The sequence below is a fragment of the Salminus brasiliensis genome, chromosome 20, assembly GCF_030463535.1.
Source record: "Salminus brasiliensis chromosome 20, fSalBra1.hap2, whole genome shotgun sequence".
Classification (NCBI taxonomy): Eukaryota; Metazoa; Chordata; class Actinopteri; order Characiformes; family Bryconidae; genus Salminus; species Salminus brasiliensis.
The window spans coordinates 1,899,382-1,915,059 of record NC_132897.1 but is presented as its reverse complement, the minus strand read 5'-3'; the positions used below and the strand labels follow the sequence as shown (position 1 = coordinate 1,915,059).

At 40.5% G+C, this 15,678-nt stretch overlaps 1 protein-coding gene across 1 annotated transcript in view; it reads left to right on the top strand.

Annotated features, from left to right (window-relative positions):
• The window catches only part of atp6v0a2b (ATPase H+ transporting V0 subunit a2b), a 31,384-nt gene that overhangs the window by 12,205 nt on the left and 3,501 nt on the right, over window positions 1-15,678 (top strand). Inside the window, exons 7-19 of the mRNA XM_072664412.1 lie at window positions 176-258; window positions 675-768; window positions 4,247-4,459; window positions 5,397-5,547; window positions 6,107-6,246; window positions 7,319-7,476; window positions 8,624-8,714; window positions 9,384-9,502; window positions 10,144-10,354; window positions 11,818-11,937; window positions 13,065-13,184; window positions 14,202-14,319; window positions 14,943-15,114. Coding sequence (XP_072520513.1) covers window positions 176-258; window positions 675-768; window positions 4,247-4,459; window positions 5,397-5,547; window positions 6,107-6,246; window positions 7,319-7,476; window positions 8,624-8,714; window positions 9,384-9,502; window positions 10,144-10,354; window positions 11,818-11,937; window positions 13,065-13,184; window positions 14,202-14,319; window positions 14,943-15,114 — 1,790 coding nt within the window. The remainder of the gene's footprint in view (window positions 1-175; window positions 259-674; window positions 769-4,246; window positions 4,460-5,396; window positions 5,548-6,106; window positions 6,247-7,318; window positions 7,477-8,623; window positions 8,715-9,383; window positions 9,503-10,143; window positions 10,355-11,817; window positions 11,938-13,064; window positions 13,185-14,201; window positions 14,320-14,942; window positions 15,115-15,678) is intronic.

Here is a 15,678-nt window from a genome sequence, read left to right as displayed (position 1 = left end):
TTACTCAGAGAAAATCAAGGACACAGGTAATTGTATCGGGTGTCCAAACTTTTGCATACGACTCTGCCGGTGTTTTTTTAATTGCGGCTGGGTCTTGAATCACCGCTGAATCACTGTGGTCTGTTCAGACGTCTGAGCGTGACGCTCCACTTCCTCTGGTTTCTCTGTATCTCAGGGCGAGCCAACCAGGAGTGTGGTCTTCCTCATTTCCTTCTGGGGTGATCAGATCGGACAGAAAGTGAAGAAGATCTGCGACTGGTAATACACTCGCACCATCAGAAACGCCTCCTGCATACACCACGTGCACTTTATAGATTCATCACAAGTCTATTATGATGCATAATAGGGCTGTGCATGGTCCAGAACTGCTACACTATATGGACAAAAGTATTGGGACGCCTGCTTATTCACTGTTTCTTCTGAAATCCAAGGTGTTAAGAGCTGATCCTGCTTTTGTCGGAGTAACTGTCTCTACTGTCGAGGCTTTCTACTAGATTTGAGTTTGAGGATTGCTGTGAGGATTTGATTGAATTGATCAATTTGCAGCAAATCATCCAGTTATTCTTCAAAACGTCTGACTTCTAATCTTAATGTCATGCCGGTGTAATCTGTACGGATTCTCATTTGAAAGGAACCCTGCTGGTGTTTGATAACCGGTGCCGTTTGCTTTGCAGCTACCACTGCCACCTGTACCCGTATCCCAACAGTAACGAGGAGAGGGCCGATGTGGTGGAGGGACTCCGCACACGCATTCAGGACCTCCACACTGTGAGTTCACTCAGCCTTGAGCTGGACCGCTCACTCCTCCCTGATATTATACAGAAATTAAATGATCACACAGCAGTAATGAGATTAATGGGATTAATAGGATTAATGGGATTAATGAGATTAATGTTAGGAAGTGTGGGAGAAGACATGTGCCCAGAAACTGTGCCCTGTTCACTATGTAGTGCACTACCAAGGGGGGGTTCACCATGTTGTAGTGGTGTCTGACAACAGTGCAGAATTTTTAGCACACTTAAACAATCCCACAATGCACTACACTATAAGTAGTGTACAAGTGATATACACTAGCATACATGGAATACCCAAAATTCATCACATTGTTTGGTTTGGTTTGCTTATGCGATGCGTATTCTCATACATAATGAGGGACGTCCAGATTAGGTTATTTTGCCCCCCAATCAGAGTTTCCACATGCCACAGTTTAGATCAGACAAGCTGCTGATTAATGGGTTCAGTAAAATCCTGAAAAAAAATATTTTCAGGATCAGTTTCTATAATCAGACTTTCTGAACTTTGATTTAGTTTAGTCGAGACTTTTCTTTTATCAGATTGCATTCAGCCACATGAGAGCATCAGTGAGGTCAGGAACTCATGTTCCGACTCATCCCATGCAGTGTATTTAGGTCTAGATTAGCCGTTATGCTTGATGTTGGTGAATTAGACCACTTTTAGGCTGGCTGTTTTATTTTGCCCCCAATCAGTTTAGATGTGTCTCTTAATGCTGAGTATCAGCTGATTTTGGGCCAATGTCTGTGCTTGTATAATAATCCAGTCCCACAGTTTTGATTAGACGAGCTGCTGATTAATGGGTTTAGTAAAATCCTGAAAAAAATATTTTCCGGATCAATTTCTATAATCAGACTTTCTGGGCTGACTGATTTAGTTTAGTCAAGACTTTTCTTAAAATGATTGTTTTATAATGTTTAATATCTTATAATCCAGTCTGATCGCCTCCCTGACCAATCAGCTCCCAGCTACTTTACAACACTGCAGTCTGATCACTTCCTGTGTGTAAGAGTGTGTGTAGTGGTACAAACTCTGGACTGGTATCTGTGGTTATTGTTGGTCTACTGGTGTGTAGTAACTGGTTTATAGTGGGTGAATGTGCTGTGTGTGTTAGCATTAGCGTTAGCCTCCTCCACTCGGTTCTGAACGGGTTCTTCAGTGCTGGTTTTTAAAACAGAGAAAGGCGAGTGAGCGGTTCTGCGGTTCTCCCGCTGGTAAAACAGTGTTTCAGTGATGGTTTTATAAAGGGTCAGATATTATGGTCTGTTTTCAGGTTCCACTGTAAAATAGCTCCACACTGCAGAACCTCAACTCCTTTATTTTCCTTCTGAGAACGGAAATGAAATGGGAGTAACGAGGCTGTTTTTAAAATGTAAGGAGTAGAAGTAAGAATTTGTCCGAAAAATAAAAGTACTCTAGTAAAGTTTAGATAATCAACATTTCTACTGTAGTAAAGTAATGAAGTATTTGTACTTTGTTACTTGAGACTCTGCTTCTCATTCTGAAGATCTAATGAGTCACCATGCACTGTTTAGGAGCTTGAGCAAAAGGGTAATCTTTAACCACCATCTAGACTCAGCACACTCTGAGCAGCGCGGGGCCGATTCTGCATGCATGTAAAGAGATGTTGCACAAGAGCCCGGAAGAGGAAACCAGAGGAAATCGGGTTTCTGCAGGCAGAGCTTCTGTAGTTCAGTCTGAATGTCAAAAGTTTGTGGACACCTAGCTTTCCAAAATGTTTTTATGCTATTTTTTATTTTTAGATTTGCTGTAGATTGACAAAAATATATACAGTCATGTGGGAAAGTTAGGACACCCCTTAAAAACACTTTTTTAAACATATAATATATATACTAACAATATAATTAATAGAAATGTAATTTTGTGATGAAAAAGTTCAACCAACATTTATTACTCCTTCAAATGTGTTCAAATGAGCAGAAGATCAGCTGCAGATGATCAGATCATGGTTGGAGAGGATTATTCTGGAGGAGTCTGGAGTCTTATTTAAACCTCAGACGTTTAGTCTGGTCTGATCTTGATTGATGGTTGAAGTGAGGGGTGAAGAAGATCACCATGGTCAGATCCAGAGAGCTCTCTGAGGCCTTCAGAAAGAAGGGTGGAGTGGGGAGGGTGGGGAGTCTGTAGATGGAAGGGGCTTAAACAGATCTCAGAACAGTTAGAGATCAGCCGCTGTTCCACTGTCCACTAAATCATCTACAAGAGGAACAGCTGACCAACATGACCAGATCAGAACGTCCTAGCAAGTCCCAGAACCACAAGACGAGTAAAGAAGCCTCCAACAGTCCTAAAATCTCATCATGGTAGCAGGTAGATCTCACCACAGCTGATGGTAAAGCGTCGCCTACCACCAGCAGAAGGAGACCAGACTAGCTAGATATTCGTGTGTGTGTGTGTGTGTGTGTGTGTGTGTGTGTGTGTGTGTGTGTGTGTGTGTGTGTGTGTGTGTGTGGTGGGGGGGGGGGTGTGCGCAGGTTTTGTCCCATGATGGGTCATGTGATTCAGCTTATGCTGTGTGTGTCTGGGAGAGTGCTGGAATCCCTGCAGTGAGTCTTGATCTTGAAAGGAGGGAGAAATTGCATTAGTGTCCAGATTCTGCACATGATCGCCATGAGGTCTGAGCTCGGAGGGCATAAACACACACACACACACACACACACATACAGAGGCTACAGATAAATGCTACTGTGTCTTTTCCCCAAGCTAGAGGTGGGCTTTATCATTAAGATTATCATTAAGAGGTGGGCTATCATTGTTATTGTGATAAAGACCCTCACTGTGAGCTCTTCCACCTTCAGGGTTCTTCTGTAAAGGCAGTTACTGTAGATGTAGATGAATCTGTAGATGTAGATGAATCTTTGTAGAACCTTTAAAAAAAAAAAGGGTTCCTGAGAGTACCTTAGTCAAGACAGTGGTTCTACATCTTTACAGAATCTTTTAAAAAATGGTTCTACAATTTTATTTATTTATTTTTTATTATTAAGATTTTTATAACTAAGATCCACGAGAACCAAGGAAAAGCTAATGTAATCACTAGGGCTGCACTGATCCTATGTTTTCTGTACCAATACATAAACTTCCCACAGCGGCCGGTATCGATCCGACACCGTTGTTGGTGTTAATTAATATACCTGACGATGGGGGATTCAAATCTGGAATTTACTGATATTTAGTGAGGAGAATATGGAAGCTGTGGATTTTGGACTCTTCTGGGACTCCGAGAAACAGTGTTCGGCCTTGTCTGCCTGCCTGCATGTGGATCTGATGGGTTGAGGGTGCCGGTTAGATAGAGTAAGTCCTGCGGTTTGGATCGTCCCGTGGATCGTCCTAATCATCCGATACCCGATCCAGCTGATATTGTTACTATCAGAACCGATATGTGATCTTGCATTGGATCAGTGCATCTCTAGTAACACTGATTTTATATTTGTAGGTTCTTCACCGGACGGAGGAGTACCTGAGGCAGGTGTTGAACAAGGCCTCGGAGTCCGTGTACACTTGGGGGATCCAGGTGAAGAAGATGAAGGCCATCTACCACATCCTCAACCTCTGCAGCTTTGATGTCACCAACAAGTGCCTCATTGCGGAGGTGTGGTGTCCTGTGAATGACCTGCCCGCCCTGCGGAGGGCGCTAGAGGAGGGATCGGTAAGCCTAATAGACTAACTTTATATATATATAAATATATATAATATAAAATTTTACACACTCCTAAATTTCAGTAATTAAATGTATTTATGTATCTATGTATACATATATATCTATTATGTATCATAGTTTCAAAGTAGTAAATCTGATTGGCTACCCATTATTATTATATATTTTTACTTTTTTAATGAATAGTACTTTGTGGTGGCACAAAGTGGTTCATTTTGTGTTACGTTTAAACCCCCAACCACTAGAGAGCAGTGTTGTACTCTGCATATGATGGTGTGTTTTTAAAACAAAAGTGTCTGTGTGTTTCTTTCTATCTATCTATCTATCTATCAATCATTTTATATATATATATATATATATATATATATATATATATATATATATATATATATATATATATATATCATGTCTATTAAAAGGTCCTACATCATAATTATGCCATTATCTTATCATTATTATTAAATAATGAATTCTTCTTAACTGATGGTGGTTGATGTAGCGCTACATATGACACCATAATGGGAGAAGGGGTTTAATCCCCAGTCTGGGTGACTGTACTGCACTAATAAGAGTCAGTGGGCAAGACCCCTAACACTACACTGGCCCACCTGTGTAACACGAGTGGCGCTGTAAGTGGCTCTGGATTAGAGCGTCAGCTAAACGCCAGAAATGTAAATGTAAGCCTTTGCTATTCTTGTAAGCAGGCTACCAGACTCCTCTCTGTGGCTTCAGGGCTTATGATACTGGGATTTATTGATTGATTTATTTAAACGACTTTGTTCACGGGTCAGTTCTGTACCGACTGGCTACTGTTTACCACATTTTCACGCTTTATCCCTTCTTATACTGTGCTGTAATTCTCATCATGCGACCAAACCTGAGCGAGACGGTCGTAGTCTGACCTGAGTTCCCTGTTCTGCTCTTTCAGAGAAAAAGTGGAGCGACCGTTCCGTCCTTCGTCAACCGCATCCCCAGCAGCGACACCCCGCCCACCCTCATACGGACCAATAAGTTCACCTCAGGCTTTCAGAATATAGTGGACGCCTATGGAGTTGGCAGCTACAGGGAGGTCAACCCAGGTGAGGCACTGCAGCTTCTTCGACAGAGGTCATAGTCACGTCAAAGCCTCCATTTTTGCCTCTTTTCTGACGTAGCATGAATCTGGCGGTTGTTCTGTACATGCTGCCAGAATGCCATGATGAACGGACCAATAGAAATGCTCCAAAAAAATTGTTACGTTAACTTCCATTGAAATGTACAGTGGACCCACAGTGGAACGGCATAATGCATCGCTTATGTAATTACATGTGTCAACAGTTCTGACTGCTGTAATCACACACATGCACCTCTGGAACAGCTGGAAGAGGGAAAGCAGCAGTTGTAAATATGTAAATACAGTAACCCTCGTGTTACACATCTGTAACCATGTAAGAGGGAATTTGCTGCTACAGCAGTTGAGAAACTGTATATGCATGATCTGTACGACTATAATCCAGCTGTAATAGAGAGTACTATATATACATACATACATACATACATACATACATACATACATACGTGTGTGTGTGTGTGTGTGTGTGTGTGTGTGATTTTTAAGGTTGTGTGTTTAAATGACCCTCATATTCTTCTCCTCCACAGCTCCCTACACCATCATCACTTTTCCCTTCTTGTTCGCTGTTATGTTCGGTGATCTCGGCCACGGGATCATCATGGCCCTGTTCGCCCTCTGGATGGTTCTCTATGAGAATGACCGCAAACTGAAGAAAACCAGAAATGAGGTGTGTGTTGGAAGCTTGATTGCACCCTATATCCTTGCATTAAACCCTGTAACTCCAATGTTATTGTATTTAACCTTTTTGTTATTGTGTGAACATTTCATGATGAATGTATTCATAGAAATGATGCTAAAAAAAAACCAAAAAAAGTTCAACACCTGCCTCAGGTACTCCCCCAAAAAAACCCAACCACGTACAGTTTAACAAACTGTGACGCCGCCAGTAAGTGTGACCACTGTAAACTTCTAGAAGAAACAGGGCAGTCACATAACTTGAATTTGATAGGATGTTTAAACATAATCAAGTAAAATGATCAAACTTAAAACATTGACAATAAAAAATGACAATAAATAACATTCAAATATAAATATAATGTAATATAAATGTAGTACATTTATATTAAATTACAATTTAATGTAGGGGGGAAAAAAGAAGTGAGTAATGTCAGTAACACTGTTGTTTATGTATTATTTTTACTTGAATGCTTCAGTAGTACAAGCTAGCAAGACCTTTACAAGCACCTTGAAAAGTGTCGTCTAATTATCGTTATCGGCAGAATCCAAGAATATCGCACACCCCTAGTAGCACAGCACATACTGTAGGCCGCTGTTGTCTCTATATATATATATATATATATATATATACACACGTTTTTCCACTCCATCTTAAGTAGTGCTGCAATATTGTACATGTACTAGCACCAGAATTTAGCTGCTGCATTGTTTAAGGTGGAACATAACTTTCGATATATATATGTAATATTGATAATATTGTGTGTGTGTGTGTGTGTATATTATTTATATATATATATATATATATATATATATATATATATATATATATATATATATATATATATATATATATATATATATATACACACACTGTATATTATGTACATACACTATAGTGTAACGACACAGTTATTAAATTCACTAACTCCAAGGAAAACTGTAATGTATTCTAATCTACAGTCTAATTTAAATAATAGTGGACGGCTCCTATTGGTCCATTCTTTATGAAGTGTTAATCTGCTGAACTGATTTCATGTGGGATCTTTTCTTGGTTCTTTCAGATCTGGAACACGTTCTTCGAGGGACGTTACATCATCTTAATGATGGGGATCTTCTCGGTGTACACCGGGTTCATATATAACGACTGCTTCTCCAAGTCTCTGAACCTGTTCGGCTCTGGTTGGAGTGTCAAAACGATGTATGACCAAGGACCATGGACGTGAGTTACGGTGGAGGCTCTTCTCACTACCAGCACACAGAGATATGATCTGCATCCCTCACCACAGCCGAGTCACTTTAACATGATTTGGAAGGAATGAAACACTGATTTATACAAACGATATCTAGTACCGCCACAAGAGGGCAGCACATACAGTGCCACCCGGCCCTGATTTGGTTGTCTGGTGGTTCTGGGGTCTCCGCAAACAGGACGTTTATGCTTGTACGCTGTCTTTTAGTACATACAGAGAAACACTCTACTACTATGTCCTAAATTGCACTCATTTCTGAAATAGATGTGCAAATGCACACACGCAGCGTGTCTAGTCCCTGTGGAGAAGTACTGCCGATAGAATAGGACCATCTGGCGTAGATCAACATTAATGTTTTGGGCTAGAGGGGTATTAAGCCCCCCAGCATTGAGGAGCTGTGGAGTAGTGGAAGAACTGTGTTCTCTGGAATGATGGAGGTGGAGCTCCATCCAGTACTTTTAGGAGGAGTTAGGGATGATGAGGTAGGGTGGGGTGGTGATCATCCTGACAACGCCCTGACCTTACTAACACTCTTGTCGCTAAATGTAATCGAATCCTCACAGCAGTGCTCTTCCAGAATCTAGTAGAAAGTATTATTAGATATTTACTGCGATATTAAAAAAACACCAGATTTCACCAGACGTCAATGATCTGTTGTCCTGTTGTTGTTTATTATTATTATTATTATTATTATTATTAATAAAGCAAAATCTAAAGTAAAACAGCTGATATTTAACCGCTGTAACTTGCCTCAGGACGATATGTTATGGGAAATGGCCACAAAGCAGGATTTTGCAAAAATGTTGCAACATGGCATGTTAACATTGCACCTGACCTTGCACGTCCTGTGATGTGACTATTGCGCATGCACACACTGAGATGGCAACGCTGAAACGTCCTTTGACTCCAGAAAAAGCCGCATCAGCTCTTCAGATCACTTTTTTTTATATATATATATACTCCGATTTCAGAAGAAACAATGCATGAACAGGTGTCCCAATACTTTTGTCTATTTAGCGTAGATATGTTTGGACAAATGTGCTGATGAATACTGTAGTGCAGAACAGTATTTACAGTGGATGGCGTGTGTTAACTGATCTCCCATTTCTTCTCCAGAGAAAACATAGTGAACTCAAACAGATTCCTCACACTCGACCCCAACATCACCGGGGTCTTCAGAGGACCGTACCCTCTGGGCATCGACCCAGTAAGTCCAGTTGTTTTAAAGTGAGATGTATGTGTGTATATGTATTTGTAGCAAAAATAAAAAATAAATTAAAATATAGAAATATAAATAAGTATTATATACATAAATTAAAAACAAATGTATTAAAAAAATATATGTATATATAATTTTATAATTAAATACATTTATTGATACTTTTTATGTATATAATATATAATATAATATATATTATATATCATTTATATATATTTATTTATATATTATATATATTAAACTAAAACAGACAAAAATGGAGATACATGGTTTTCATTGGACAGCAAAGATGTATTTTATATACACATGTGTGTGTATTTAAATATCCTGTATTTAATTTCGTTGTTATTTATTTAAATAACACATTTAATAAAAATAAATACATTTTAAAAAGTGTGTGAATATTTTTTATTTTATTTATTTTATATATAATACTTCTCTGCTGTCCAATGAAAACCCAAAGTCCATTGTTGTCTTTTTAGTTTTTGTGTGTGTAAATATTTTTAAAATCATTTTTATTAAATGTGTTTAAATAATAAACAACAATCAAATTAAATACTTTATTTAATTGTATTATTATTTAATTACAAATAAAATTAAATGTTTCTATATAAAGATCCGTTTTGAGCCTAAAAATAATGATTTTTCTCCTTTTAGATTTGGAACCTGGCTACAAACAGGCTCACGTTCCTGAACTCCTATAAGATGAAGATGTCTGTGATCCTGGGCATCGTTCACATGAGCTTTGGGGTCATTCTGGGAGTCTTCAACCATCTGTGAGTCACCGCTCCATTAGCGTGGCTACATGCTCACATAACTGGACATTCTGGATTTTCTGACCCTTTGGTGTTGTGTGGATTAAACGCTGAATAAAGGGTCAACAATGAGCCAAGGGTGTCCAAATGAAGGAACCAGAATGGGCAGTTATCTGAGCATGGTCATTTCCAGCTATAGCGTGACCGAGTTTAACATAGAACACAGTTCTGAAGCTCACGAAAAGTGCAAAATATATATATAATTATAGAACATGTATGGTATCTGAGTGAAGTATAAATATATAACACTGAGGACAAAATTCTGGATGTTTCTGGAATTGCTGAATAGCAGTGGCCATATGAAGAAATAATGTAAATAATAAATATTAAATATATAAATACTAGTATACAGCAGCTGAGTACTATTATATAATTATATATCAGTAAGTGTAAATATTGACTTTTCAGTAATGCTATTTTATATTTAACATTTTTCAGTTTAATAATATAATAATAATAATAATAATAATATTATTATTATTATTATTATTATTATTATTATTATTATTATCATCATCATCCAGCCCTACCCCAGGAGCTGATCTGAAAACTGACCTGCTGGTACTCATTTCCTAGTGTTGGCTCTTGATTTGTTCCCTCAGACACTTCAGGAGGACGTACAGCCTCTACCTGGTGTTTCTGCCGGAGCTGCTCTTCCTGCTCTGTCTCTTCGGCTACCTGGTGTTCATGATCGTCTATAAGTGGCTGGCTTTCACGGCCCAGGACTCGCAGAAGGCCCCCAGCATTCTCATCCACTTCATCAACATGTTCCTCATGATGGGAGACTCTGGCCAGCCCCTTTTCCCAGGGCAGGTGAGCTGCAGTGCAGGAGGAGAGGTTCTGATAGCTGTGGTCATTTTCATCAATAAATGTTTTTTTTAAAAAGTATTTAAATTAAATTAAATATTTAGAAAATCAAATGTAAATTGAATATTCGATTTATTATTATTGTTATTATTATTATTTTTTTTTAATGAAAATATTTCAATATTACATTCGAATGAAATATTTCAACAATCTAATTGAAATAAAAAATTTAAATGTCCAAATATTCTAATAACAAATATATATGTAGAAATTGTCATTTTAACATCGTATTTAAAAAATCTATTTTTTTTTTTTAAATCTCATATTTTTATATTTCTGAATATAAAAAAGAAAATCTAGTTTAAATTCCACATTTAACAATTAAGCATAAATCATATATTTAATATTCATATTCAGGTATTCTAATATTTAATATTCAAGTTTATATTTGATTCAAGTATATATGAATCAAAACATTACTTGAAATACTTTAAATATATATATATATATATATATATATATATATATATATTAAAATATTGTTTCTTATATTAAATATTTTAAAAAATCAGTTTCAATTAAATGTTAAAAGGAGTGAGATTTACTTTTTCTAAAATATGTTCTCAACATCCACATCTAAATTTTTGAGCTCCAATTAAGAAGAAATGGAAGCGGTCTTCCTCACCCAGGTGCTGGAGATGTCTTGAGTTATTGGTGGTCCTCTCAAGATTAAATTCTGAAGTTTCTTTCAAGTGGAATCAGTTTTACACTGGAAGGTGATGCAGAGTTGAAATTGAATTGCTCTATTAAGCTCTTTGTATTTAATTAAATATTCTATTCATGCTGTTTTGTGTTGCGCTTCATGTTTCGGAGCACTATATACGACATATATACAGAAACATATAGGACCTATTGGAGTCAGTCTGGTGGATTAAAAGATTTTCTGTGAATAAAAGTTTGTAAATGGAAAATAATCAACAGAAATGCTGGAAATATTGCCAGAAGAAATGTCATTCCAGCCAAGCAGGAGCTTACCTCTCAACTTACCGGCTGTTTGAGACCAGCTTGAGACCATCTGACCATTAGACAAGTGGATTCAGGTGTGTGGTCATTATGGAAAAGATGTGGGGGGGGGGGGCTTTAGAGCAATCACAGCCATTTCTTTACAATTTGTATTTCAACATTTCCATAAACACTAAATTTAGTTGTGGACCCACATCTCAGTGCTGGGGCGGGGGGCTTCATACCCCCCTAGCTGACACTTTGCACGGGGGGCTTAAACTCCTGTTTGGCTTTTAGGCTTCCAGAGCATCTTGTTCTAGTGGCATATGTGCGGTAAGTGTGTGAATAGTGAGGGGATGTCACTAACGTGTGTGTGTGTGTGTGTGTGTGTGTGTGTGTGTGTGTGTGTGTGTGTGTGTGTGTGTGTGTGTGTGTGTGTGTGTGTGTGTGTGTGTGTGTTATTTCAGGCAGGACTGCAGGTGTTTTTGATCCTCGTTGCTGTGCTCAGTGTGCCTGTGTTGTTGCTGGGGAAGCCGCTCTACCTCTACTGGCTGCATAAGGGCAGGAATCGCATGGGCATGTACAGGGTGAGAACTGTGTGTGTGTGGTGTGTGTGATGTGTGTGTGTGTGGGGCGCTGTTGCATTTCCATACCTGTCCATGTACACATCACCTGTAAGGCTGGAGGGGGAGATTGAGTCAGGTTGAGTCAAATTCCTCTGTATAGGACATTTCACGACCAGAAATAAGACTGTAAAAACCGAAGCAAATGAGACGTTACCCCCCCGTGAGCAAACCTAAGACCACCTTGGGAGGAACCAAGACCCCGTTTACACCAGGTCAATTCATTTGACTAGTTTCTGGATTGTATCCTGATAAAATTTTAGTCGCATTCATTTATGCTTGGTATTCAAATGCGATTCCCGGTGGTCAGACTGAAATCTGGTCACTCTGTGGGACGGACTATGCTAATTTTACCCACAATTTGAAGAATTACCCAACCCGCACGGATTCTCACCCCTACCCCACCCCAGTAGAGCGAGGGACGACTGGGTGGTGGTTAGCGTATCTCCCTGGATAACATGCTGCATCACTACCTCCTATCTGTCCTGGCGCTGACCGGACGTGAGGGGTGACTGGGCTCACACGGCTTGCTGTAGCTTCCCCAGCGCTACCGCACCAGCCAGCGGACGCCTATACCGACCGACATCGCTTAAGAGGGATGAGGGGAGAGAGCGCCATCTACCCACCCGGAGAGAGCACTGTCAATTGTGATCTCTCGGACTGATGTCAATGTGACACGGCTTGGGATTTGAACTCACAACCCTCGGGCCATAGTGGCAGGGCAATAGACTGCTGAGCCACTCAGATCCCTAATATTCTATATCTTATAGATTTTTAGATTTTGCGTCCAGATTTTTGATAATTTTAATAGCGTATCTGTCCTGAAGGGTTATTTATTTGTTCATTTATTTATTTTAAATGTATGTTTTATTTGTATTATTCATTTTAATTATTTTGTTTAAATATTTATTTTATTTAAAAAGCAAGGGGGAGTTGTTGTGTGCATTTACTTGGAAGTAGTGGTTCAGTATCCTGGAATAAGTATTTTATTTTATTTGATTTATTTATTTTTAACATCTATTAATTCTCTCTCTGTATTTTGTGTGTGTGTGTGTGTGTGTGTGTGTGTGTGTGTGTGTGTGTGTGTGTAGGGGTATGAGCGAGTACGGCGCAGCAGTGAAGAGGAGATCTCTCTCATGCGTGCTCATGATTTAGAGGAAGGCAGCAGCCTGGACAGCCACTCCAGCAGCTCAGATGGCCAATCAGAAGAGGTAGTCCATACTCTCAGCTCATTGGTTTGCTGCATGTCCGTCACATTGGGCCATTTCGGCTCAAGTTCTTTAAACTCTTAGTTGGTCAAATTACACCTTTATTAATGTTATAATTAATTTATTTGGAATTTTATCCCTTTTTTTCCTCCACAATCTGGAAGACCAATAACCCAGCCCTGTTCATGTGAACTCCCCCAGTCACCAGGAGGGTGAAGAATAGCTCATAGTTCATCTGTATTTTTTGCATCTTGTCTGTTCGCACTGCAGCCTGCTGTTAAATGTGAGCTCGGAGGAAAGGCACAGCTCCCCACCTAACAGACGCCTGTGCTGACCAACATCAGACTAGTGCCACCAACCCAAACCCTGAGAGCGAGGAGTTGTGCCCTCTCTGAGTCCGGCTGCTGATGGCAAGCAGCATGTCCCAACAGTCATTAAGCTTCATAGTGTGCAGAAGTCACACTCATGTAGACTTGCAGCAATAACACAAACAAGTCATTTGACCAAGGGTGCCCAAACTTTTGCACAAGACTGTAATATCTGGTAGTGAAAAATGATTCCCCAAATCCAATAAATGAAAAAAAAAAACAAAAACATTACATTAGCCATAACATTAGTACTACAACAGATCTGAGCATTCGAGGCATGACCTCCAAAAGACCCCTGAAGGTGTCCTGCTGTGGTATCTGGCACCAAGGCTATCCTGAGGTGGGGCCTCCACGAGCATCAATGAGGCTGAGGTGCTCTGGTGCGGTTCACTGATTGTCCTTCCTTTTGGTAGGTCAGTACTGACCACTGATGTTCTGGAGATGTTCTGACCCAGTCATCGTCTAGAACCTCACAGTTTGGTTCTGGTCAAAGTGTCTCAGATTCTTACGCTTGTCCATTTCTCCTGTTTCAGCACCTTCATCACTCTATCTGCCACTGTAGATGAAGATCTGTGGTGCTAATGTTCTGGCTGATCTCTGGATCTTCTTTACATGGCCGTATATTAAAGGTTCTGTGTGTGTTTGTGCTCAGTTTGATTTTGCAGATGTGTTCCTGCACCAGTCCATCCACACGATCGAGTACTGCCTGGGCTGTATCTCCAACACCGCATCCTACCTGAGACTGTGGGCCCTGAGCCTGGCACACGCACGTGAGTCATCCTCTATCATGACTGCATGTTCCATCCATTGACTGTACATACGCAATATGTCCAAATATTTATGGCCAGTCCTTCTAATGAATGCATTCAGCTACTTTAAGCTGCACCTATTGCTGAGACAGATGTGCAAATGCACACACACAGCTTGTCTAGTCCCTGTAGAGAAGAAGTACTGCCAATAGAATAGGACTTCCTCTCTCGCACCATGCTGCCTAATAATGCCAGGCGTGGGCTAGAGGGGGGTGTAAAGCCCCCCAGCATTGAGCTGTGGAGCAGTGAAAGAACTGTGTTCTATGGAATGATGGATGGTGGAGCTCCGTCCAGTACTTTTAGGATGAGGAAGTGGGGTGGTGATCATCAATTGAACATCCTGACTTCACTAATGCTCTCGCTGCTGAATGCAATCAAATCCTCACAGCAATGCTCTGCTCCTCCAAAATCGAATAGTTAGGCTTCTTCTCTGGACAGTAGAGACAGTTACTCCAGCAAAAGCAGGAGAAACACTTGTAATACCCTTGATTTCAGAAGAAACAGTGAATGAGCAGGTGTCCCAATACTTTTGTCCGTGTAGTGTATCTAACCTGCTTCGTGTATGTGGGTGTGTCCCTGCTCAGAGCTGTCAGAGGTGCTGTGGGCGATGGTGATGCGTGTAGGGCTCCGCGTGGACACCAGAGTTGGCGTGCTGTTCCTGGTGCCCGTCTTCGGCCTCTTCGCCGTCCTCACCGTCTCCATCCTGCTGGTGATGGAGGGACTATCAGCCTTTCTGCACGCGCTGCGCCTCCACTGGTGAGTAATGGTAGTGCTGTTGGACGTGTGTGTTTTAGCCGACTGTTGCTCAGGTGATCTGACGCACAGCGAGCTAAATCACAGACCACCCCCGGAGACCCCCCTTACCTTTACCTTCCATTTGTTCTCATCAGACCTAACCCTAACCTGCCTCTCTCCCTCCTTCCCCGCTCTTTCTCTCCCTCTTTCTGCCTCCATCTCCTTGTTTCTCACCGTCTTTCTCCCCAATGTCTCTCTCCCTCCCTCTCACCGTTTCTCCCTCTCTTTCTCCCCAATGTTTCTCTCCCTCCTTCTCCTTGTTTCTCACTGTCTCTCTCTCTCTCTCTCTCTCTCTCTCTCTCTCTCTCTCTCTCTCTCTCTCTCTCTGCCTGGCTCTGTCTCCCCAATGTCTCTCTCCACCTTCTCTTTATCTCTTTCTCTCCCTCTTATTTTTCTGAATCCCTCTCTCTCTCTCTCTCTTTCTCTCTCCCTCCCGCTCCCCAATGTCTCTCTCCCTTCCTCCCTCTCTGCGTTCTCCCTCTTCTCATTTCTCCCCAATGTCTCTCTCCCTCCCTCTCACCGTTT